Source organism: Microchirus variegatus (assembly GCF_963457635.1).
Source record: "Microchirus variegatus genome assembly, chromosome: 7".
NCBI classification, from domain to species: Eukaryota; Metazoa; Chordata; class Actinopteri; order Pleuronectiformes; family Soleidae; genus Microchirus; species Microchirus variegatus.
The window spans coordinates 13,763,828-13,790,212 of record NC_139808.1 but is presented as its reverse complement, the minus strand read 5'-3'; the positions used below and the strand labels follow the sequence as shown (position 1 = coordinate 13,790,212).

Below are 26,385 nucleotides of genomic sequence, written 5' to 3'. Positions count from 1 at the left end.
ATCACTCACTCCCAAATTACGCACACAGTATAGATGTACAGATGTAGACGTATCAGAGAGGACACATAGTGAAATACTTCTCCAACAGATTCCTCCAGACCCACACAGCGATGAGGTGACCACAGCTGAGAGACCGGAGGTTGACACCATGTGCATCAGTCCAGCAGAGGAGACCCTAGCCATCAGCACAGACCAAGGACAGTTGTACAGCATCAGCCTGTCTTCTGTGGACATCAGCAAGGTAGTACGGTTACCTCCACTGGAATCACCACTGTAGGGGTTGGATGAAGTGTGGTATAAATCCTGCTTTAGCGTTTTCACTTTTGAAAAGCTTCTTATAGTTTTGTAAAATAAGAAGTTTGTAGTTTGGTGGCTGACAAACCTCAAATCTCATATTTCATCAACTGAAGCATGAGGCTCCTGCCAGTGCAGCTCTTTGCATGCCATTTGCAAGGCCATGCCATTGTATTTACATGCAGCTTCATATGTTCAGCAAAAAATGCATTCATTGTGTTCCTTCATCCACTTACATTTCTTACACACACATACATTACTTCCCCTACACTGGCTTTCAGCGGCTGATATTTTCTAGATCATTGTAGTGACCTTGACATGTGACTCATCATGTAAGTGTGTTGTTTTTTTAGGAAGAACAGCCACACTTTGAGTTTCTGTCCCAGTCCTTCCACTGCAAGTCCATCACTGGTTTGTCCATCTGCCTTTGGAAGCCCCTCGCAGCCACCAGCTCTCTGGATCGCTCCGTTCGCATCTGGAACTACGAGACAAAGTAAGGAGATAAGATTACCCCCAAGTCCTGTGGGTTACTCTATTTTATATCATCCTTCTCTTTGGAAAGAAAGAAAGAAAGAAAGAAAGAAAGAAAGAAAGAAAGAAAGAAAGAAAGAAAGAAAGAAAGAAAGAAAGAAAGAAAGAAAGAAAGAAAGAAAGGGAATCATTTTAGAGTTCTTACAGTTCTGGGATGCCAACATTAAAAATGAATCTAGGAAATTGTGTTGTTCAAAAAAACATTTTTTTGACATTTTAAGGCGCGCAGACTGAAGTGTTTTGAACCCAAATAATAGCAAACATCGGGCAAACCATAATCCATGCACATTCAAGAGCACACTCACAAATTGACATGGACAGTAATCGGTTATTGTCTTTTCACTTTTACAATTTACAATTAGGATTGTAAGTCCACTGTGTCCTTATGTCGTCCTTTTGGACTTTTCTTTGTCTCATTTTGGACAGCTTACGAAACTAAAAGTTTTTTGTCTCATTAAGTTATAAAAATGAAGTTTTATCCAAAATACCAAACATTTAACGCACACGTTTTTGTGAGATTGAACGATTGATTTTGTGTCACGTTGGTTTGCCATCTTTAAAAAGTGGGCCCCCATGTGGAAAGTTTGGAGAACACTGGTTGTAAAAAAGGTGCATGTTTGCAGGTGGAGGTCTTAGTTACGCTCCACCCCCGCTCTCCCAAATATGGTTACTTCCTGTTTCAGACAACTAAATTTAAAGCTTCACAACTACAGTTCACGTAATAGTGGCTGAACAGTCGATCGTAATTCTGTCTTAATCTCTGAGCCGCTGGATTACCACTGCACTGGTTTAAGATGATATCTGAATGTGAGATAAATGTAATTGCAATGTTGTAGTGAACAAAACTATTTATTTCAGATGTACTATGTTTGAGCTGCACATTTACATTTATATCTCGTCTGATTGAGCAAAGCGCTTCGAGGCGGAGTCCAAAACAATCTGTAAAAATGATAAATATACTGTAAATCTTTGTGAATTAATACATTTCACGAAAATACAGTGTTTTTATGTGTTACTTTCTCAAAAAACCAAAACAAAACTATGACTTTTTGGTCAAATTTTGAACGACATACTATACTTTAACTTTTTGGTCAAATTTTGGACGACAGTATAGTATGACATTTTTGTCAAATTTTGGACCAACATTTTTTTTTCAAAAATGTTTTCAAATTATGGACAACATAGTATAGTTAAATGTTTTTCAAATTTTGGATGACATAGTATAGTATGTCGTTTTTGTCAAATTTTGGACCAAAAGAAATGTTTTTCAAAAAAATTAGTCATATTTTGGACGACATAGTATATAGTATGACGTTTTTGTCAAATTTTGGACCAAAATTTTGGACGACATAGTATAGTGTGTTGTTTTTTGTCAAAGTAAGGACCAACGTTTTTTTTCAAAAAATGTTCACATTTTGGAAAACATAGTATAGTATGACGTACTACATAGTATTGTATGACGTTTTTGTCAAGTTTTGGACCAAAAAACTGTTTTAAAAAAAATTGTCAGATTTTGGACGACATAGTATAGTATGACGTTTTTGTCAAATTTTGGACCAAAACTTTTTTATTAAAAAAATGGTCACATTTTGGACGACATAGTATAGTATGACGTACTACATAGTATAGTTAAATTTTGGATGACATGGTATGACTTTTTGGTCAAAAATGGGACAACATGCTTGAGATCGCAGCAGCTGGTACAGCTCAGCAGTATTGTCCACAGACTTTGTTGTGGAGGACTGGGGTTCAATTCCTGTACAAGGCAGTTCAGTTAATACTTAGTGTGCATTGATCAATGTAAGTTGCTGTGGACAAAAGCAGCATTGAATATGGTACAATGTTTTTGTCAAATTATGGACCAAAAAAAAATGTTCAAGAATGTTTGAATGTCAAATTTTGGACCAAAACTTTGGACGACATAGTATAGAATGTTGTTTTTTGTCAAATTTAGGACAAACATTTTTTTTTTCAAAAAATTGTCACATTTTGGAAAACATGGTATAGTATGACGTACTACATAGTATAGTATGACGTTTTTGTGAAGTTTTGGACCAAAAAAAGTTTTTCAAAAAAATTGTCAGATTTTGGACAACATAGTATAGTATGAAGTTTTTGTCAATTTTGGACCAAATTTTTTTTTTTAGAAATTGGTCAAATTTTGGACGACATAGTATAGTATGACGTACTACATAGTATAGTATGACGTTTTTGTCAAGTTTTGGACCAAAAATATGTTTTTCAAAAAAATTGACAGATTTTGGAAACCATAGTATAGTATGACGTTCTTGTCAAATTTTGGACCAAAACTTTTTTATTCAAAAAATTGTCACATTTTGGACGACATAGTATAGTATGGCGTACTACATAGTAGAGTATGACGTTTTTCTCAAGTTTTGGACCAAAAAACTGATTTCAAAAAAATTGTCAGATTTTGCACGACATATGTCGTTTTTGTCAAATTTTGGACCAATTTTTTTTTTCAAAAAATGGTCACATTTTGGACAACATAGTATAGTATGACGTACTACATAGTATAGTATGACGTTTTTGTCAAGTTTTGGACCAAAAAACTGATTTCAAAAAAATTGTCAGATTTTGGACCACATTTATTTACAAAAAATGGTTACACTTGGGGGGAAGTGGTGGCTAAGTTGGTAGAGCACCTGCCCCATATGCTGAGGCTGTATCTTGCTGCAGGTGACTCTGGTTCAAATCCTGCATCAAGCGGTCTTTTTGCGTCTCATTCCCCACCTCTCTTCCTCCTGTTTCCTGTCTCTCTCCATTATACTATCATCAAAGGCAAAAAGGCCCAAAAAATATATTAAAAAAAAATGGTCACATTTTGGACGACATAGTATAGTATGACGTACTACATAGTATAGTATGACGTTTTTGTCAAGTTTTGGACCAAAAAACTGATTTCAAAAAAATTGTCAGATTTTGGACAACATAGTATAGTATGTCTTTTTGTCAAATTTTGGACCAATTTTTTTTTTCTAAAAATGGTCACATTTTGGACGACATAGTATAGTATGACGTACTACATAGTAGAGTATGACGTTTTTGTCAAGTTTTGGACCAAAAAACTGATTTCAAAAAAATTGTCAGATTCTGGGCGACATAGTATAGTATGTCGTTTTTGTCAAATTTTGGACCAATTTTTTTTTTCAAAAAATTGTCACATTTTGGACGACATAGTATAGTATGACGTACTACATAGTATAGTATGTCGTTTTTGTCAAATTTTGGACCAATTTCTTTTTTTCAAAAAATGGTCACATTTTGGACGACATAGTATAGTATGACGTACTACATAGTATAGTATAACGTTTTTGTCAAGTTTTGGACCAAAAAACTGATTTCAAAAAAATTGTCAGATTCTGGACGACATTGTATAGTATGTCGTTTTTGTCAAATTTTGGACCAATTCTTTTTTTCAAAAAATGGTCACATTTTGAACGACATCGTATAGTATGACGTACTACATAGTATAGTATGTCGTTTTTGTCAAATTTTGGACCAATTTTTTTTTTCAAAAAATGGTCACATTTTGGACTACAGTATAGTATGACGTACTACATAGTATAGTATGACGTTTTTGTCAAGTTTTGGACCAAAAAACTGATTTAAAAAAAATTGTCAGATTCTGGACGACATAGTATAGTATGACGTACTACATAGTATAGTATGACGTTTTTGTCAAGTTTTGGACCAATTCTTTTTTTCTAAAAATGGTCACATTTTGGACGACATAGTATAGTATGACGTACTACATAGTATAGTATGACGTTTTTGTCAAGTTTTGGACCAAAAAACTGATTTCAAAAAAATTGTCAGATTTTGGACGACATATGTCGTTTTTGTCAAATTTTGGACCAATTTCTTTTTTTCAAAAAATGGTCACATTTTGGACGACATAGTATAGTATGACGTATTACATAGTATAGTATGACGTTTTTGTCAAGTTTTGGACCAAAAAACTGATTTCAAAAAAATTGTCAGATTTTGGACGACATAGTATAGTTTGTTGTTTTTGTCAAATTTTGGACCAATTTTTTTGTTCTAAAAAAGGTCACATTTTGGACGACATAGTATAGTATGACGTACTACATAGTATAGTATGACGTTTTGTCAAGTTTTGGACCAAAAAACTGATTTCAAAAAAATTGTCACATTTTGGACGACATAGTATAGTATGACGTACTACATAGTATAGTATGACGTTTTGTCAAGTTTTGGACCAAAAAACTGATTTCAAAAAATTGTCACATTTTGGACGACATAGTATAGTATGACGTACTACATAGTATAGTATGTCGTTTTTGTCAAATTTTGGACCAATTTCTTTTTTTCAAAAAATGGTCACATTTTGGACGACATAGTATAGTATGACGTACTACATAGTATAGTATAACGTTTTTGTCAAGTTTTGGACCAAAAAACTGATTTCAAAAAAATTGTCAGATTCTGGACGACATTGTATAGTATGTCGTTTTTGTCAAATTTTGGACCAATTCTTTTTTTCAAAAAATGGTCACATTTTGAACGACATCGTATAGTATGACGTACTACATAGTATAGTATGTCGTTTTTGTCAAATTTTGAACCAATTTTTTTTTTCAAAAAATGGTCACATTTTGGACGACATAGTATAGTATGACGTACTACATAGTATAGTGTAACGTTTTGTCAAGTTTTGGACCAAAAAACTGATTTCAAAAAAATTGTCAGATTCTGGACGACATAGTATAGTATGTCGTTTTTGTCAAATTTTGGACCAATTTTTTTTTTCAAAAAATGGTCACATTTTGGACGACAGTATAGTATGACGTACTACATAGTATAGTATGACGTTTTTGTCAAGTTTTGGACCAAAAAACTGATTTAAAAAAAATTGTCAGATTCTGGACGACATAGTATAGTATGACGTACTACATAGTATAGTATGACGTTTTTGTCAAGTTTTGGACCAATTCTTTTTTTCTAAAAATGGTCACATTTTGGACGACATAGTATAGTATGACGTACTACATAGTATAGTATGACGTTTTTGTCAAGTTTTGGACCAAAAAACTGATTTCAAAAAAATTGTCAGATTTTGGACGACATATGTCGTTTTTGTCAAATTTTGGACCAATTTCTTTTTTTCAAAAAATGGTCACATTTTGGACGACATAGTATAGTATGACGTATTACATAGTATAGTATGACGTTTTTGTCAAGTTTTGGACCAAAAAACTGATTTCAAAAAAATTGTCAGATTTTGGACGACATAGTATAGTTTGTTGTTTTTGTCAAATTTTGGACCAATTTTTTTGTTCTAAAAAAGGTCACATTTTGGACGACATAGTATAGTATGACGTACTACATAGTATAGTATGACGTTTTGTCAAGTTTTGGACCAAAAAACTGATTTCAAAAAAATTGTCAGATTTTGGACGACATAGTATAGTATGTCGTTTTTGTCAAATTTTGGACCAATTTTTTTGTTCTAAAAATGGTCACATTTTGGAAGACATAGTATAGTATGACGTACTACATAGTATAGTATAACGTTTTTGTCAAGTTTTGGACCAAAAAACTGATTTCAAAAAAATTGTCAGATTTTGGACGACATAGTATATAGTATGTCGTTTTTGTCAAATTTTGGACCAATTTTCTTTTTTAAAAAATGGTCACATTTTGGACGACATAGTATAGTATGACTTACTACATAGTATAGTGTAACGTTTTTGTCAAGTTTTGGACCAAAAAACTGATTTAAAAAAAATTGTCAGATTTTGGACGACATAGTATAGTATGTCGTTTTTGTCAAATTTTGGACCAATTTTTTTTTTCTAAAAATGGTCACATATTGGACGACATAGTATAGTATGACGTACTACATAGTATAGTATAACGTTTCTGTCAAGTTTTGGACCAAAAAACTGATTTCACAAAAATTGTCAGATTTTGGACGACATAGTATAGTATGTCGTTTTTGTCAAATTTTGGACCAATTTTTTTTTTCTAAAAATGGTCACATTTTGGACGACATCGTATAGTATGACGTACTACATAGTAGAGTATGACGTTTTTGTCAAGTTTTGGACCAAAAAACTGATTTAAAAAAAATTGTCAGATTTTGGACGACATAGTATAGTATGTCGTTTTTGTCAAATTTTGGACCACATTTATTTACAAAAAATGGTTACACTTGGGGGAAGCGGTGGCTAAGTTGGTAGAGCACCTGCCCCATATGCTGAGGCTGTATCTTGCTGCAGGTGACTCTGGTTCGAATCCTGCATCAAGCGGTGTTCTTGCGTGTCATTCCCCACCTCTCTTCCTCCTGTTTCCTGTCTCTCTCCATTATACTATCATCAAAGGCAAAAAGGCCCAAAAAATATATCAAAAAAAAAAAGGTCACATTTTGGACGACATAGTATAGTATGACGTACTACATAGTATAGTATGACGTTTTTGTCAAGTTTTGGACCAAAAAACTGATTTCAAAAAAATTGTCAGATTTTGGACGACATAGTATAGTATGTTGTTTTTGTCAAATTTTGGACCAATTGTTTTTTTCTAAAAAAGGTCACATTTTGGACGACATAGTATAGTATGACGTACTACATAGTATAGTATGACGTTTTGTCAAGTTTTGGACCAAAAAACTGATTTCAAAAAAATTGTCAGATTTTGGACGACATAGTATAGTATGTCGTTTTTGTCAAATTTTGGACCAATTTTTTTTTCTAAAAATGGTCACATTTTGGACGACATAGTATAGTATGACGTACTACATAGTATAGTATGACGTTTTTGTCAAATTTTGGACCAATTTCTTTTTTTCAAAAAATGGTCACATTTTGGACGACATAGTATAGTATGACGTACTACATAGTATAGTATGACGTTTTGTCAAGTTTTGGACCAAAAAACTGATTTCACAAAAATTGTCAGATTTTGGACGACATAGTATAGTATGTCGTTTTTGTCAAATTTTGGACCAATTTTTTTTTTCTAAAAATGGTCACATTTTGGACGACATCGTATAGTATGACGTACTACATAGTAGAGTATGACGTTTTTGTCAAGTTTTGGACCAAAAAACTGATTTCAAAAAAATTGTCAGATTTTGGACGACATAGTATAGTATGTCGTTTTTGTCAAATTTTGGACCACATTTATTTACAAAAAATGGTTACACTTGGGGGAAGCGGTGGCTAAGTTGGTAGAGCACCTGCCCCATATGCTGAGGCTGTATCTTGCTGCAGGTGACTCTGGTTCGAATCCTGCATCAAGCGGTGTTCTTGCGTGTCATTCCCCACCTCTCTTCCTCCTGTTTCCTGTCTCTCTCCATTATACTATCATCAAAGGCAAAAAGGCCCAAAAAATATATCAAAAAAAAAAAGGTCACATTTTGGACGACATAGTATAGTATGACGTACTACATAGTATAGTATGACGTTTTTGTCAAGTTTTGGACCAAAAAACTGATTTCAAAAAAATTGTCAGATTTTGGACGACATAGTATAGTATGTTGTTTTTGTCAAATTTTGGACCAATTGTTTTTTTCTAAAAAAGGTCACATTTTGGACGACATAGTATAGTATGACGTACTACATAGTATAGTATGACGTTTTGTCAAGTTTTGGACCAAAAAACTGATTTCAAAAAAATTGTCAGATTTTGGACGACATAGTATAGTATGTCGTTTTTGTCAAATTTTGGACCAATTTTTTTTTCTAAAAATGGTCACATTTTGGACGACATAGTATAGTATGACGTACTACATAGTATAGTATGACGTTTTTGTCAAATTTTGGACCAATTTCTTTTTTTCAAAAAATGGTCACATTTTGGACGACATAGTATAGTATGACGTACTACATAGTATAGTATGACGTTTTGTCAAGTTTTGGACCAAAAAACTGATTTCACAAAAATTGTCAGATTTTGGACGACATAGTATAGTATGTCGTTTTTGTCAAATTTTGGACCAATTTTTTTTTTCTAAAAATGGTCACATTTTGGACGACATCGTATAGTATGACGTACTACATAGTAGAGTATGACGTTTTTGTCAAGTTTTGGACCAAAAAACTGATTTCAAAAAAATTGTCAGATTTTGGACGACATAGTATAGTATGTCGTTTTTGTCAAATTTTGGACCACATTTATTTACAAAAAATGGTTACACTTGGGGGAAGCGGTGGCTAAGTTGGTAGAGCACCTGCCCCCTATGCTGAGGCTGTATCTTGCTGCAGGTGACTCTGGTTCGAATCCTGCATCAAGCGGTGTTCTTGCGTGTCATTCCCCACCTCTCTTCCTCCTGTTTCCTGTCTCTCTCCATTATACTATCATCAAAGGCAAAAAGGCCCAAAAAATATATCAAAAAAAAAAAGGTCACATTTTGGACGACATAGTATAGTATGACGTACTACATAGTATAGTATGACGTTTTTGTCAAGTTTTGGACCAAAAAACTGATTTCAAAAAAATTGTCAGATTTTGGACGACATAGTATAGTATGTTGTTTTTGTCAAATTTTGGACCAATTGTTTTTTTCTAAAAAAGGTCACATTTTGGACGACATAGTATAGTATGACGTACTACATAGTATAGTATGACGTTTTGTCAAGTTTTGGACCAAAAAGCTGATTTCAAAAAAATTGTCAGATTTTGGACGACATAGTATAGTATGTCGTTTTTGTCAAATTTTGGACCAATTTTTTTTTTCTAAAAATGGTCACATTTTGGACGACATAGTATAGTATGACGTACTACATAGTATAGTATGACGTTTTTGTCAAGTTTTGGACCAAAAAACTGATTTCAAAAAAATTGTCAGATTTTGGACGACATAGTATAGTATGTTGTTTTTGTCAAATTTTGGATTAATTTTTTTGTTCTAAAAAAGGTCACATTTTGGACGACATAGTATAGTATGACGTACTACATAGTAGAGTATGACGTTTTTGTCAAGTTTTGGACCAAAAAACTGATTTAAAAAAAATTGTCAGATTTTGGACGACATAGTATAGTATGTCGTTTTTGTCAAATTTTGGACCAATTTTTTTTTCCAAAAAATGGTCACATTTTGGATGACATAGTATAGTATGACGTACTACATAGTAGAGTATGACGTTTTTGTCAAGTTTTGGACCAAAAAACTGATTTCAAACAAAATTGTCAGATTCTGGACGACATAGTATAGTATGTCGTTTTTGTCAAATTTTGGACCAATTTTTTTTTTCTAAAAATGGTCACATTTTGGACGACATAGTATAGTATGACGTACTACATAGTATAGTTTAACGTTTTTGTCAAGTTTTGGACCAAAAAACTGATTTCAAAAAAAATTTCAGATTTTGGACGACATAGTATAGTATGTCGTTTTTGTCAAATTTTGGACCAATTTTTTTTTTCAAAAAATGGTCACATTTTGGATGACATAGTATAGTATGACGTATTACATAGTAGAGTATGACGTTTTTGTCAAGTTTTGGACCAAAAAACTGATTTCAAAAAAATTGTCAGATTCTGGACGACATAGTATAGTATGTCGTTTTTGTCAAATTTTGGACCAATTTTTTTTTTCTAAAAATGGTCACATTTTGGACGACATAGTATAGTATGACGTACTACATAGTATAGTATAACGTTTTTGTCAAGTTTTGGACCAAAAAACTGATTTCAAAAAAATTGTCAGATTTTGGACGACATAGTATAGTTTGTCGTTTTTGTCAAATTTTGGACCAATTTCTTTTTTTCAAAAAATGGTCACATTTTGGACAACATAGTATAGTATGACGTACTACATAGTATAGTATGACGTTTTTGTCAAGTTTTGGACCAATTTTTTTTTTCTAAAAATGGTCACATTTTGGACGACATAGTATAGTATGACGTACTACATAGTATAGTATGTCGTTTTTGTCAAATTTTGGACCAATTTTTTTTTTTCTAAAAATGGTCACATTTTGGACGACATAGTATAGTATGACGTACTACATAGTATAGTATGTCGTTTTTGTCAAATTTTGGACCAATTTTTTTTTTCTAAAAATGGTCACATTTTGGACGACATAGTATAGTATGACGTACTACATAGTATAGTATGACGTTTTTGTCAAGTTTTGGACCAAAAAACTGATTTCAAAAAAATTGTCAGATTCTGGACGACATAGTATAGTATGTCGTTTTTGTCAAATTTTGGACCAATTTTTTTTTTCAAAAAATGGTCACATTTTGGACGACATAGTATAGTATGACGTACTACATAGTATAGTATGACGTTTTTGTCAAGTTTTGGACCAAAAAACTGATTTCAAAAAAATTGTCAGATTCTGGACGACGTATGTCGTTTTTGTCAAATTTTGGACCAATTTCTTTTTTTCTAAAAATGGTCACATTTTGGACGACATAGTATAGTATGACGTACTACATAGTATAGTATGTCGTTTTTGTCAAATTTTGGACCACATTTATTTACAAAAAATGGATACATTTGGGGGGAAGCGGTGGCTAAGTTGGTAGAGCACCTACCCCATATGCTGAGGCTGTATCTTGCTGCAGGTGACTCTGGTTCGAATCCTGCATCAAGCGGTGTTCTTGCGTGTCATTCCCCACCTCTCTTCCTCCTGTTTCCTGTCTCTCTCCATTATACTATCATCAAAGGCAAAAAGGCCCAAAAAATATATCAAAAAAAAAAAGGTCACATTTTGGACGACATAGTATAGTATGACGTACTACATAGTATAGTATGACGTTTTTGTCAAGTTTTGGACCAAAAAACTGATTTCAAAAAAATTGTCAGATTTTGGACGACATAGTATAGTATGTCGTTTTTGTCAAATTTTGGACCAATTTTTTTTTTCTAAAAATGGTCACATTTTGGACGACATAGTATAGTATGACGTACTACATAGTATAGTATACAATTTTTGTCAAGTTTTGGACCAAAAAACTGATTTCACAAAAATTGTCAGATTTTGGACGACATAGTATAGTATGTCGTTTTTGTCAAATTTTGGACCAATTTTTTTTTTCTAAAAATGGTCACATTTTGGACGACATCGTATAGTATGACGTACTACATAGTATAGTATGACGTTTTTGTCAAGTTTTGGACCAAAAAACTGATTTCAAAAAAAAAAAGTCCGATTTTGCACGACATAAAATAGTATGTCGTTTTTGTCAAATTTTGGACCAATTTTTTTTTTCAAAAAATGGTCACATTTTGGACGACATAGTATAGTATTACGTACTACATAGTATAGTATGACGTTTTTGTCAAGTTTTGGACCAAAAAACTGATTTAAAAAAAATTGTCAGATTTTGGACGACATAGTATAGTATGTCGTTTTTGTCAAATTTTGGACCAATTTTTTTTTTCTAAAAATGGTCACATTTTGGACGACATAGTATAGTATGACGTACTACATAGTATAGTATAACGTTTTTGTCAAGTTTTGGACCAAAAAACTGATTTCACAAAAATTGTCAGATTTTGGACGACATAGTATAGTATGTCGTTTTTGTCAAATTTTGGACCAATTTTTTTTTTCTAAAAATGGTCACATTTTGGACGACATCGCATAGTATGACGTACTACATAGTATAGTATGACGTTTTTGTCAAGTTTTGGACCAAAAAACTGATTTAAAAAAAAAAAAAGTCCGATTTTGCACGACATAAAATAGTATGTCGTTTTTGTCAAATTTTGGACCAATTTTTTTTTTCAAAAAATGGTCACATTTTGGACGACATAGTATAGTATTACGTACTACATAGTATAGTATGACGTTTTGTCAAGTTTTGGACCAAAAAACTGATTTCAAAAAAATTGTCAGATTTTGGACGACATAGTATAGTATGTCGTTTTTGTCAAATTTTGGACCAATTTTTTTGTTCTAAAAATGGTCACATTTTGGACGACATAGTATAGTATGACGTACTACATAGTATAGTATAACTTTTTTGTCAAGTTTTGGACCAAAAAACTGATTTCAAAAAAATTGTCAGATTTTGGACGACATAGTATATAGTATGTCGTTTTTGTCAAATTTTGGACCAATTTTCTTTTTCAAAAAATGGTCACATTTTGGACGACATAGTATAGTATGACTTACTACATAGTATAGTGTAACGTTTTTGTCAAGTTTTGGACCAAAAAACTGATTTCAAAAAAATTGTCAGATTTTGGACCACATAGTATAGTATGTCGTTTTTGTCAAATTTTGGACCAATTTCTTTTTTTCAAAAAATGGTCACATTTTGGATGACATAGTATAGTATGACGTACTACATAGTAGAGTATGACGTTTTTGTCAAGTTTTGGACCAAAAAACTGATTTCAAAAAAATTGTCAGATTCTGGACGACATAGTATAGTATGACGTACTACATAGTATAGTATGACGTTTTTGTCAAGTTTTGGACCAAAAAAATGATTTCACAAAAATTGTCAGATTTTGGACGACATAGTATAGTATGTCGTTTTTGTCAAATTTTGGACCAATTTTTTTTTCTAAAAATGGTCACATTTTGGACGACATAGTATAGTATGACGTACTACATAGTATAGTATGACGTTTTGTCAAGTTTTGGACCAAAAAACTGATTTCAAAAAAATTGTCAGATTTTGGACGACATAGAATAGTATGTCGTTTTTGTCAAATTTTGGACCAATTTTTTTTTCCAAAAAATGGTCACATTTTGGATGACATAGTATAGTATGACGTACTACATAGTATAGTATGACGTTTTGTCAAGTTTTGGACCAAAAAACTGATTTCAAAAAAATTGTCAGATTTTGGACGACATAGTATAGTATGTCGTTTTTGTCAAATTTTGGACCAATTTTTTTTTCCAAAAAATGGTCACATTTTGGATGACATAGTATAGTATGACGTACTACATAGTAGAGTATGACGTTTTTGTCAAGTTTTGGACCAAAAAACTGATTTCAAAAAAATTGTCAGATTCTGGACGACATAAAATAGTATGTCGTTTTTGTCAAATTTTGGACCAATTTTTTTGTTTTAAAAAAGGTCACATTTTGGACGACATAGTATAGTATGACGTACTACATAGTATAGTACAGGGGTCACCAACCTTTTTGAGATGAGAGCTACCTGAAGGCTAAAGAATAATATTGAGGGCTACCACATTAACATTTTTTTTTTGCTTACCATTTAAATGATTCATAGTATGCATTCAACTGCATACACATTCATTCCAGTGCTTACTCCTAACGATTACCAGTTTTTAAAAACAATATCAAAGATATTTTACTGAGCGATCATATGGATACATGCAAGTGAGGTGAAGTGAAGTGAGCCCGCGGGCACCGTATTGGCTGCCTGCGGGCTACCAGGTGCCCGCGGGCACCACGTTGGTGACCCCTGGTATAGTATGACGTTTTGTCAAGTTTTGGACCAAAAAACTGATTTAAAAAAAATTGTCAGATTTTGGACCACATAGTATAGTATGTCGTTTTTGTCAAATTTTGGACCAATTTCTTTTTTTCAAAAAATGGTCACATTTTGGATGACATAGTATAGTATGACGTACTACATAGTAGAGTATGACGTTTTTGTCAAGTTTTGGACCAAAAAACTGATTTCAAACAAAATTGTCAGATTCTGGACGACATAGTATATAGTATGTCGTTTTTGTCAAATTTTGGACCAATTTTTTTTTTCTAAAAATGGTCACATTTTGGACGACATAGTATAGTATGACGTACTACATAGTATAGTATGACGTTTTTGTCAAGTTTTGGACCAAAAAACTGATTTCAAAAAAATTGTCAGATTTTGGACGACATAGTATAGTATGTCGTTTTTGTCAAATTTTGGACCAATTTTTTTTTTCTAAAAATGGTCACATTTTGGACGACATAGTATAGTATGACGTACTACATAGTATAGTATAACGTTTTTGTCAAGTTTTGGACCAAACAACTGATTTCACAAAAATTGTCAGATTTTGGACGACATAGTATAGTATGTCGTTTTTGTCAAATTTTGGACCAATTTTTTTTTTCTAAAAATGGTCACATTTTGGACGACATCGTATAGTATGACGTACTACATAGTATAGTATGACGTTTTTGTCAAGTTTTGGACCAAAAAACTGATTTCAAAAAAAAAAAGTCCGATTTTGCACGACATAAAATAGTATGTCGTTTTTGTCAAATTTTGGACCAATTTTTTTTTTCAAAAAATGGTCACATTTTGGACGACATAGTATAGTATTACGTACTACATAGTATAGTATGACGTTTTTGTCAAGTTTTGGACCAAAAAACTGATTTCAAAAAAATTGTCAGATTTTGGACAACATAGTATATATTATGTCGTTTTTGTCAAATTTTGGACCAATTTTCTTTTTCAAAAAATGGTCACATTTTGGACGACATAGTATAGTATGACGTACTACATAGTATAGTGTAACGTTTTTGTCAAGTTTTGGACCAAAAAACTGATTTCAAAAAAATTGTCAGATTTTGGACCACATAGTATAGTATGTCGTTTTTGTCAAATTTTGGACCAATTTCTTTTTTTCAAAAAATGGTCACATTTTGGATGACATAGTATAGTATGACGTACTACATAGTAGAGTATGACGTTTTTGTCAAGTTTTGGACCAAAAAACTGATTTCAAAAAAATTGTCAGATTCTGGACGACATAGTATAGTATGACGTACTACATAGTATAGTATGACGTTTTTGTCAAGTTTTGGACCAAAAAACTGATTTCACAAAAATTGTCAGATTTTGGACGACATAGTATATAGTATGTCGTTTTTGTCAAATTTTGGACCAATTTTTTTTTCTAAAATTGGTCACATTTTGGACGACATCGTATAGTTTGACGTACTACATAGTATAGTATAACGTTTTTGTCAAGTTTTGGACCAAAAAACTGATTTCAAAAAAATTGTCAGATTTTGGACGACATAGTATATAGTATGTCGTTTTTGTCAAATTTTGGACCAATTTTCTTTTTCAAAAAATGGTCACATTTTGGACGACATAGTATAGTATGACTTACTACATAGTATAGTGTAACGTTTTTGTCAAGTTTTGGACCAAAAAACTGATTTCAAAAAAATTGTCAGATTTTGGACGACATAGTATAGTATGTCGTTTTTGTCAAATTTTGGACCAATTTTTTTTTCCAAAAAATGGTCACATTTTGGATGACATAGTATAGTATGACGTACTACATAGTATAGTATGACGTTTTGTCAAGTTTTGGACCAAAAAACTGATTTCAAAAAAATTGTCAGATTTTGGACGACATAGTATAGTATGTCGTTTTTGTCAAATTTTGGACCAATTTTTTTTTCCAAAAAATGGTCACATTTTGGATGACATAGTATAGTATGACGTACTACATAGTAGAGTATGACGTTTTTGTCAAGTTTTGGACCAAAAAACTGATTTCAAAAAAATTGTCAGATTCTGGACGACATAAAATAGTATGTCGTTTTTGTCAAATTTTGGACCAATTTTTTTGTTCTAAAAAAGGTCACATTTTGGACGACATAGTATAGTATGACGTACTACATAGTATAGTATGACGTTTTGTCAAGTTTTGGACCAAAAAACTGATTTCAAAAAAATTGTCAGATTTTGGACGACATAGTATAGTATGTCGTGTTTGTCAAATTTTGGACCAATTTTTTTTGCCAAAAAATGGCCACATTTTGGATGACATAGTATAGTATGACGTACTACATAGTATAGTATGACGTTTTGTCAAGTTTTGGACCAAAAAACTGATTTCAAAAAAATTGTCTGATTTTGGACGACATAGTATAGTATGTCGTTTTTGTCAAATTTTGGACCAATTTTTTTGTTCAAAAAATGGTCACATTTTGGATGACATAGTATAGTATGACGTACTACATAGTAGAGTATGACGTTTTTGTCAAGTTTTGGACCAAAAAACTGATTTCAAAAAAATTGTCAGATTCTGGACGACATAGTATAGTATGTCGTTTTTGTCAAATTTTGGACCAATTTTTTTTTTCTAAAAATGGTCACATTTTGGACGACATAGTATAGTATGACGTACTACATAGTATAGTATAACTTTTTTGTCAAGTTTTGGACCAAAAAACTGATTTCAAAAAAATTGTCAGATTTTGGACGACATAGTATAGTATGTCGTTTTTGTCAAATTTTGGACCAATTTCTTTTTTTCAAAAAATGGTCACATTTTGGACGACATAGTATAGTATGACGTACTACATAGTATAGTATGACGTTTTTGTCAAGTTTTGGACCAATTTTTTTTTCTAAAAATGGTCACATTTTGGACGACATAGTATAGTATGACGTACTACATAGTATAGTATGTCGTTTTTGTCAAGTTTTGGACCAATTTCTTTTTTTCAAAAAATGGTCACATTTTGGACGACATAGTATAGTATGACGTACTACATAGTATAGTATGACGTTTTTGTCAAGTTTTGGACCAAAAAACTGATTTCAAAAAAATTGTCAGATTCTGGACGACATAGTATAGTATGTCGTTTTTGTCAAATTTTGGACCAATTTCTTTTTTTGAAAAAATGGTCACATTTTGGACGACATAGTATAGTATGACGTACTACATAGTATAGTATGACGTTTTTGTCAAGTTTTGGACCAAAAAACTGATTTCAAAAAAATTGTCAGATTCTGGACAACATAGTATAGTATGTCGTTTTTGTCAAATTTTGGACCAATTTTTTTTTTCAAAAAATGGTCACATTTTGGACGACATAGTATAGTATGACGTACTACATAGTATAGTATGACGTTTTTGTCAAGTTTTGGACCAATTTTTTTTTTCTAAAAATGGTCACATTTTGGACGACATAGTATAGTATGACGTACTACATAGTATAGTATGACGTTTTTGTCAAGTTTTGGACCAATTTTTTTTTTCTAAAAATGGTCACATTTTGGACAACATAGTATAGCAGGGGTCACCAACGTGGTGCCCGCGGGCACCTGGTAGCCCGCAGGCAGCCAATACGGTGCCCGCGGGCTCACTTCACTTCACCTCACTTGCATGTATCCGTATGATCTGTCCGTAAAATATCTTTGATATTGTTTATAAAAACTGGTAATCGTTAGGAGTAAGCACTGGAATGAATGTGTATGCAGTTGAATGCATAATATTAATCATTTAAATGGTAAACAAACAAAAAAATTTTATATGGTAGCCCTCAATATTATTTTTTACCCTTAAGGTAGCTCTCTGACTCAAAAAGGTTGGTGACCCCTGTAGTATAGTATGACGTACTACATAGTATAGTATGTCGTTTTTGTCAAATTTTGGACCAATTTTTTTTTTCTAAAAATGGTCACATTTTGGACGACATAGTATAGTATGACGTACTACATAGTATAGTATAACGTTTTTGTCAAGTTTTGGACCAAAAAACTGATTTCAAAAAAAGTTGTCAGATTTTGGACCACATAGTATAGTATGTCGTTTTTGTCAAATTTTGGACCAATTTCTTTTTTTCAAAAAATGGTCACATTTTGGATGACATAGTATAGTATGACGTACTACATAGTAGAGTATGACGTTTTTGTCAAGTTTTGGACCAAAAAACTGATTTCAAAAAAATTGTCAGATTCTGGACGACATAGTATAGTATGACGTACTACATAGTATAGTATGACGTTTTTGTCAAGTTTTGGACCAATTTTTTTTTTCTAAAAATGGTCACATTTTGGACAACATAGTATAGCAGGGGTCACCAACGTGGTGCCCGCGGGCACCTGGTAGCCCGCGGGCACCGTATTGGCTGCCTGCGGGCTACCAGGTGCCCGCGGGCACCACGTTGGTGACCCCTGGTATAGTATGACGTTTTGTCAAGTTTTGGACCAAAAAACTGATTTCAAAAAAAGTTGTCAGATTTTGGACCACATAGTATAGTATGTCGTTTTTGTCAAATTTTGGACCAATTTCTTTTTTTCAAAAAATGGTCACATTTTGGATGACATAGTATAGTATGACGTACTACATAGTAGAGTATGACGTTTTTGTCAAGTTTTGGACCAAAAAACTGATTTCAAAAAAATTGTCAGATTCTGGACGACATAGTATAGTATGACGTACTACATAGTATAGTATGACGTTTTTGTCAAGTTTTGGACCAATTTTTTTTTTCTAAAAATGGTCACATTTTGGACAACATAGTATAGCAGGGGTCACCAACGTGGTGCCCGCGGGCACCTGGTAGCCCGCAGGCAGCCAATACGGTGCCCGCGGGCTCACTTCACTTCACCTCACTTGCATGTATCCGTATGATCTGTCCGTAAAATATCTTTGATATTGTTTATAAAAACTGGTAATCGTTAGGAGTAAGCACTGGAATGAATGTGTATGCAGTTGAATGCATAATATTAATCATTTAAATGGTAAACAAACAAAAAAATTTTATATGGTAGCCCTCCATATTATTTTTTACCCTTAAGGTAGCTCTCTGACTCAAAAAGGTTGGTGACCCCTGTAGTATAGTATGACGTACTACATAGTATAGTATGTCGTTTTTGTCAAATTTTGGACCAATTTTTTTTTTCTAAAAATGGTCACATTTTGGACGACATAGTATAGTATGACGTACTACATAGTATAGTATGTCGTTTTTGTCAAATTTTGGACCAATTTTTTTTTTCTAAAAATGGTCACATTTTGGAGACATAGTATAGTATGACGTACTACATAGTATAGTATGACGTTTTTGTCAAGTTTTGGACCAAAAAACTGATTTCAAAAAAAAAAAGTCAGATTTTGCACGACATAATATAGTATGTCGTTTTTGTCAAATTTTGGACCAATTTTTTTTTTGAAAAAATGGTCACATTTTGGACGACATAGTATAGTATGACGTACTACATAGTATAGTATAACGTTTTTGTCAAGTTTTGGACCAAAAAACTGATTTCAAAAAAATTGTCAGATTTTGGACGACATAGTATAGTATGTCGTTTTTGTCAAATTTTGGACCAATTTTCTTTTTTTCTAAAAATGGTCACATTTTGGACGACATAGTATAGTATGGTATAGTATGACGTTTTTGTCAAGTTTTGGACCAAAAAACTGATTTAAAAAAAATTGTCAGATTCTGGACGACATAGTATAGTATGACGTACTACATAGTATAGTATGACGTTTTTGTCAAGTTTTGGACCAATTTTTTTTTTCTAAAAATGGTCACATTTTGGACGACATAGTATAGTATGACGTACTACATAGTATAGTATGTCGTTTTTGTCAAATTTTTGACCAATTTTTTTTTTCTAAAAATGGTCACATTTTGGACGACATAGTATAGTATGACGTACTACATAGTATAGTATAACGTTTTTGTCAAGTTTTGGACCAAAAAACTGATTTCACAAAAATTGTCAGATTTTGGACGACATAGTATAGTATGACGTACTACATAGTATAGTATAACGTTTTTGTCAAGTTTTGGACCAAAAAACTGATTTCAAAAAAAGTTGTCAGATTTTGGACCACATAGTATAGTATGTCGTTTTTGTCAAATTTTGGACCAATTTTTTTTTTCAAAAAATGGTCACATTTTGGATGACATAGTATAGTATGACGTACTACATAGTAGAGTATGACGTTTTTGTCAAGTTTTGGACCAAAAAACTGATTTCAAAAAAATTGTCAGATTCTGGACGACATAGTATAGTATGACGTACTACATAGTATAGTATGACGTTTTTGTCAAGTTTTGGACCAATTTTTTTTTTCTAAAAATGGTCACATTTTGGACAACATAGTATAGTATGACGTACTACATAGTATAGTATGTCGTTTTTGTCAAATTTTGGACCAATTTTTTTTTTCTAAAAATTGTCACATTTTGGACGACATAGTATAGTATGACGTACTACATAGTATAGTATGTCGTTTTTGTCAAATTTTGGACCAATTTCTTTTTTCTAAAAATGGTCACATTTTGGACGACATCGTATAGTATGACGTACTACATAGTATAGTATGACGTTTTTGTCAAGTTTTGGACCAAAAAACTGATTTCAAAAAAAAAAAGTCAGATTTTGCACGACATAATATAGTATGTCGTTTTTGTCAAATTTTGGACCAATTTTTTTTTTGAAAAAATGGTCACATTTTGGACGACATAGTATAGTATGACGTACTACATAGTATAGTATAACGTTTTTGTCAAGTTTTGGACCAAAAAACTGATTTCAAAAAAATTGTCAGATTTTGGACGACATAGTATAGTATGTCGTTTTTGTCAAATTTTGGACCAATTTCTTTTTTTCAAAAAATGGTCACATTTTGGACGACATAGTATAGTATGACGTACTACATAGTAGAGTATGACGTTTTTGTCAAGTTTTGGACCAAAAAACTGATTTAAAAAAAATTGTCAAATTTTGGACCAATGTTTTTTTTTTCAAAAAATTGTCACATTTTGGACGACATAGTATAGTATGACGTACTACATAGTATAGTATGACGTTTTTGTCAAGTTTTGGACCAAAAAACTGATTTCAAAAAAATTGTCAGATTCTGGACGACAGTATAGTATGTCGTTTTTGTCAAATTTTGGACGACATTAATTTGTCACCGTAAATTGACCATAAGTGTGAGATGTTTGTGTGATGTTTTGCCTGCGATGGACTGGCACCCCCCGTGGTAGATGATGGATGGACGGATGATGAAGCTGAGGTTCAAGTCTTAAACATTGAAGATGTGCCTCATTGCTGCTCTCTGTCATTTGTCTCACAGAGTGTTGGAGCTATATAAGGAATTCCAGGAAGAGGCACACAGCGTAGCTCTGCATCCCACGGGCCTTTTCATCCTGGTCGGCTTTTCAGACAAACTCAGACTCATGAATCTGATTATCGATGACATCCGCACCTTCAAGGAGTTTAATGTTCGTGGCTGCAGAGAGGTGGGATGTATGTTTGCATTTTGTGTGTGTGTGTTCGCACTGCCTGTCTATAATTTTTATCCATGATGACCTCATAAACTCTTTCACCTTTCCTCCCTCTTCAGTGTGCGTTCAGCAATGGTGGCCACATGTTTGCAGCTGTCAATGGAAATATCATTCACATTTACTCTGTCACCTCTTTTGAAAATATCCTCACGCTGAAGGGGCACAATGGAAAGGTGAGACAGCCATGACGACAATACTGTACGTTCTACAGCAGACTCACAGTCGAATTCGACAACAACGGGACATCTTTGTTTTTGGGCAGATCCGTGGTGTTAAATGGAGCCTGGATGACAGACGGCTTGTGTCATGTGGGATGGATGGTGCGGTGTATGAGTGGAACACACAGACTGGCAAGCGTGAGTCAGAGAGCGTCCTCAAGTCTTGTGGCTACACAGGCGTGGCCTTCTCCTCAGACTGTGCGACCATCCTGGCTGTGGGAACCGACCTCACACTGAAGGAGATCCAAGACTGTCAAGTCAGTAGGAGCAAAACTCTACTGTATAAGTTGTACTCTCTACTCTCTGACTATATGTTCTTAAGCTATAAACCTGGTCCAGTCAGAAGTTCAGGTGCGAATGTTGTGGAATACGTTTTATGATCTGATCACATTGGGAGTAAGTCTGGGCCACAGTACTGGACACAGGACTGTCTCTTCAGCTGATGTCCTCTGACCCACTGCAGTTTCACAATAAACTAAAAGTACTATGGCCACTGCCGCCACAACACTGATTGCCACATGATTTCTTTTTCCAAATGGTTGAATCTTATTTTGTGCTACTGATCTGAATTATAATCAACTGATGTAGTAGGTAGCCGTACAGCATGCAAATGAGCACTAATAACCAAACTGCTGACAAAGAACAAAGTGTTAATTTGCCAATAATGTTGCAAACGTCACATGCAATGCGGGTTTATCTATTATTATAAAGCAAGAAAGAGCAAGAAATGTATTATATTATCATTTCAGGTAAGTCCATTGGTTTATATATACATTCAACACAGACAGGGATGTTCTTGTTGAGGACATGTAGGATTTGTCGTTGTACAGGTCCTGAGGGAGGTTCCTGGTGATGAGATAGCTCAAACTGCCGTCGCCGTGTCACACTCTGGAAGGGTTATCTTCACTGGGACCTCCAGTGGAACCATCAGGGCCGTTAAATACCCATTATCCATTCAGAAGGACTGGATCATGTACCAGGCTCACTGTGGCCCAGTTTCCAAGGTGGGTCAAGTGAACTGCTATTTAACTGAGATAGAAATCCACTAACCCTATACTGTACGTACGTCCTCAGATGGAGATCACGTTCGATGATCAGTTCCTGCTGACAGCGTCTGACGATGGCTGTCTCTTGATATGGAAGATCGTGGACAAAGAAGGCAGAGGATTGAAGAGCAACAGGCAAATCATCCACACCGAAGAGATTCTTGTCACCAAGTCAGACCTGGAGGAAAAGGTCAGTGTATGTTGGCGTTAGGCCATTTTACTTTCATTCTCCAGCTGTAGACCACATCGTCAGGGTACAATTGTTTACGCGTATACATAGATATGACCAACTTGTCTGTGTGTGTATGTGTGTATTTGTGTTGCAGACGGAGAACATGCTGGAGCTAAAGATGCAGCTGGAGGAGATGCAGATGGAGAACGAGTACCAGCTCCGCCTGAAGGACATGAGCCACAACGAGAGGTTGAAGGAGATTTCGGACAAGTTTACACTGCAAATCGAATCTCTGCAAAATGCACAGCAGGTCTGCTAGTAACTAACGACTAGAAACGACAGTTTATTTTGTAATCTAATATATTTTCCAAGGAGAATACATAAGAGATTTCCATTTTTTGGTTCTTGGCTGCAAAGAATGTTGAATTATCATTGTTTGTTCTCGATACTGTCTCTATAGGCCACGAGGACAGAGATGGAAAAGCAGGACTGCGAACACCAGCAGAGCACTGCAGAGCTCACTGTGAAACAATCCAAAGAACTTGAAGATTTTGGTGAGAAGAAGACTTGGTGAATTGGTGTCATCACTGTCCATAAAGTATTAATTGTTCTTCCTACAATGATCATTGTGTTTATCTGTGATATGAAGAGACATCCTACAGCCAGAAGCTGATTGTGGAGCATACGAGGTTCCAGGATCTTCAAGCTAAGTGTGAGAGGATGCAGGATGACTTTGAGAAGCAACTCAAGTCTGCAGAGGATCACAGAGTCCAGGACCTGGAGGAACTGACACAGAGCTATGAAGCCAAGCTGCAGGAGAAGACTCAGCTCCTGGCTCAGGTCAGTCAGCAAGCAAGAGGATGGCAGCGCTTTAGTGAGGTGTGGCCACTGATTTTTGTAATTTCTTTTAAATGCAGTGCCAGGAGGATGCACAGCAGGAGATCCGGGAATTTAAAGAAATCATAAAGCAAGTAGAGGAGGATGAGGAGAAAATGATCCACAACATCCAAATCAAATACGAGAAGCAGCTACGCACTGAAAAAGATACCAACACAAATCTGAAGGGAGAAAGCCGTATCATTGTCCAAAAGGTAAAAGAGTTTGGCTTCGAGATTTGAGTCAGAACATAAATGATACTCATCTTTCGCCTCGTGTGCTTCTCATTCAGGTCCACAGTCTGCAGAGGCAGATTGTAGACAAGGGCACAGACATAGACAAACTGAAGCAGGAGCGGCAGCGGCTGCTGAGACTGATCCGCTCCCTGGAGAGTGACATCGAGGACCTGAAGAGACAGATCGCTGGACATGAAAAGACCAACCAGGACAAGGTGTCTGTAATCAGAGCTTCACACTGCACTGCCTTGAATACGATTGTACAACCGTAGTGTGTAACTTTAAAATAGTGATAGTTTAGATATTTTGTATATTACATATTTTTGACAGACAACTTAATTTATTGATGCCTATCAGGATGCAAAAGCTATAAACAAATTAGATTAAATTATGGACCCTATGGTCCTGAACATGCTCTCCTAAAAAATGTCTGATCTTATGACTCACAGTCATACTTACATAGCTTCCTCCTCTGAAATCCCACCATACGATTGTGCTGATGCAGGATAAGACCATCTCTGGCTTGAAGAAGAAGAACCAGGAGCTGGAGAAGCTGAAGTTTGTTCTGGATTTCCAGTGCAGCGAGCTTAAGAAGCAGACTGAGCCACAACAAGACGAGATCATCGAGAAGAAGGAGAGGATCCATCAGGTTTTCTCGAGATATAATCCTTTTTATTTCATAAAAGATAACACACTAGCAAGTAACATGTTCCCAATAGTAAATGGTCCATGTTGTTTGTGGTCTCTGACAGCTGCAGGAGGAGCTGGTGCAAAGCCAGAAGAGCAACACTCAGCTGAAGCTCACTGTGTCCGACCTGAGGCTCAAACTGACGACCAGAGACAAGGAGATGCACAAGGAGATGCAGAAGGTCAGCACACATACTAAACAACATGCTAACTTTCCAGTTCACGTGTACTTTTCAGGCTCCACCCATGGAGCAGATATGAACATTGGTGTTGTGTGTCTGTGGCCAGGTGAAAGATTTGGAGACACATCTTAAGCGGTTCAAGTCAGACCTTCATAACTGTGTTGGCTTCATCCAAGAGCCAAGGAAACTTAAGGACAGTGTGCAGATGATCTATGCCCGCTACGTGCCACAGGCTGATGGAGTGAGTGGTTCATTTAGCACGTCTTTAATACTTTTGGTCTGTTCTGCAGTCTCACATGCAGTCCATATGCAAAATCTGTGCCTGCTTTTTCCAAGGTGGACAAAAGCAATGTAGACGAAGATGTCCAGAAGGCCTTCTATCGCCATCGTGATCACCTGGAGAAGACGGTTAACAGTCTGAAAATGAGGCTGACCAAATCCACCGAGGACCATGAGAGAGTCTATGCCAGGATCATGAAGGTGAATAAACTCTTCACTGCTCACACAGTTCCTGTGGGTGGCCATTAAGGCAAGTGGTATTCTAACAGCGACTGTCGTCCCTACAGGAGAACGTAACTCTGATCACTGAAATCAACGAACTGCGCAAGGAGCTGCGTTTAGTGAGGAGTCAGGTTAAAGAGTACAAAGCTCAGCTGCTCACGTTCAAGAGATCCAACAAGTCACGTCCAAACTCAGAGGAAGGACCAAAAAAAGAACCTGAACATGAAAACGTCAGTTAAAAGACCGTTGTCGAACTACAGGAGCAGCACTGGGACAAATCCTGAGTATTTTGGGGATGATTTAAAAAAAAAAAAAAAAAAGTATTATATTTCTACAATTCAGTGTAATGTAGATTAAATAAAGGGGTCATCTGCTGTATGGGTTAAGGTGTGTTGTGGCTCATTCATTTTAAATGTTATCCTGATCCTCTTTCATTGCTGCAGGACAGCAATCAAATGCCTGTGCATCGTTTTTAAATGCGGGGAAGAAAATAAATACATTCATGCATACTTGTTGCAGTCAAACTCTATGGACAAAACGTAATCCGTCATTAAATTGTGATTAAGACTAAGAAGTTCCTTAATTTTCCCAAAATGTATAAATCAATCTTTAATACGTTTTAAGACCCCGCAGACAGTTTTAAAGTTTTCTTTT

The 26,385-nt window shown here is 34.5% G+C and overlaps 1 protein-coding gene across 1 annotated transcript in view; it reads left to right on the top strand.

The window, feature by feature from the left end:
- Positions 1 to 25,970, top strand: part of cfap57 (cilia and flagella associated protein 57) — a gene marked incomplete at both ends in the record, with an annotated part of 29,633 nt that extends 3,663 nt beyond the window's left edge. Inside the window, 17 exons of the mRNA XM_083892684.1 lie at positions 89 to 241; positions 648 to 787; positions 21,603 to 21,768; positions 21,873 to 21,986; positions 22,076 to 22,288; positions 22,862 to 23,035; positions 23,106 to 23,267; positions 23,404 to 23,559; positions 23,710 to 23,803; positions 23,899 to 24,089; positions 24,167 to 24,340; positions 24,418 to 24,576; positions 24,867 to 25,010; positions 25,114 to 25,230; positions 25,337 to 25,471; positions 25,567 to 25,710; positions 25,797 to 25,970. Of these exons, the coding sequence (XP_083748810.1) occupies positions 89 to 241; positions 648 to 787; positions 21,603 to 21,768; positions 21,873 to 21,986; positions 22,076 to 22,288; positions 22,862 to 23,035; positions 23,106 to 23,267; positions 23,404 to 23,559; positions 23,710 to 23,803; positions 23,899 to 24,089; positions 24,167 to 24,340; positions 24,418 to 24,576; positions 24,867 to 25,010; positions 25,114 to 25,230; positions 25,337 to 25,471; positions 25,567 to 25,710; positions 25,797 to 25,970 (2,610 nt within the window). The remainder of the gene's footprint in view (positions 1 to 88; positions 242 to 647; positions 788 to 21,602; positions 21,769 to 21,872; positions 21,987 to 22,075; positions 22,289 to 22,861; positions 23,036 to 23,105; positions 23,268 to 23,403; positions 23,560 to 23,709; positions 23,804 to 23,898; positions 24,090 to 24,166; positions 24,341 to 24,417; positions 24,577 to 24,866; positions 25,011 to 25,113; positions 25,231 to 25,336; positions 25,472 to 25,566; positions 25,711 to 25,796) is intronic.
- Between the last annotated feature and the right edge of the window lie 415 nt (positions 25,971 to 26,385).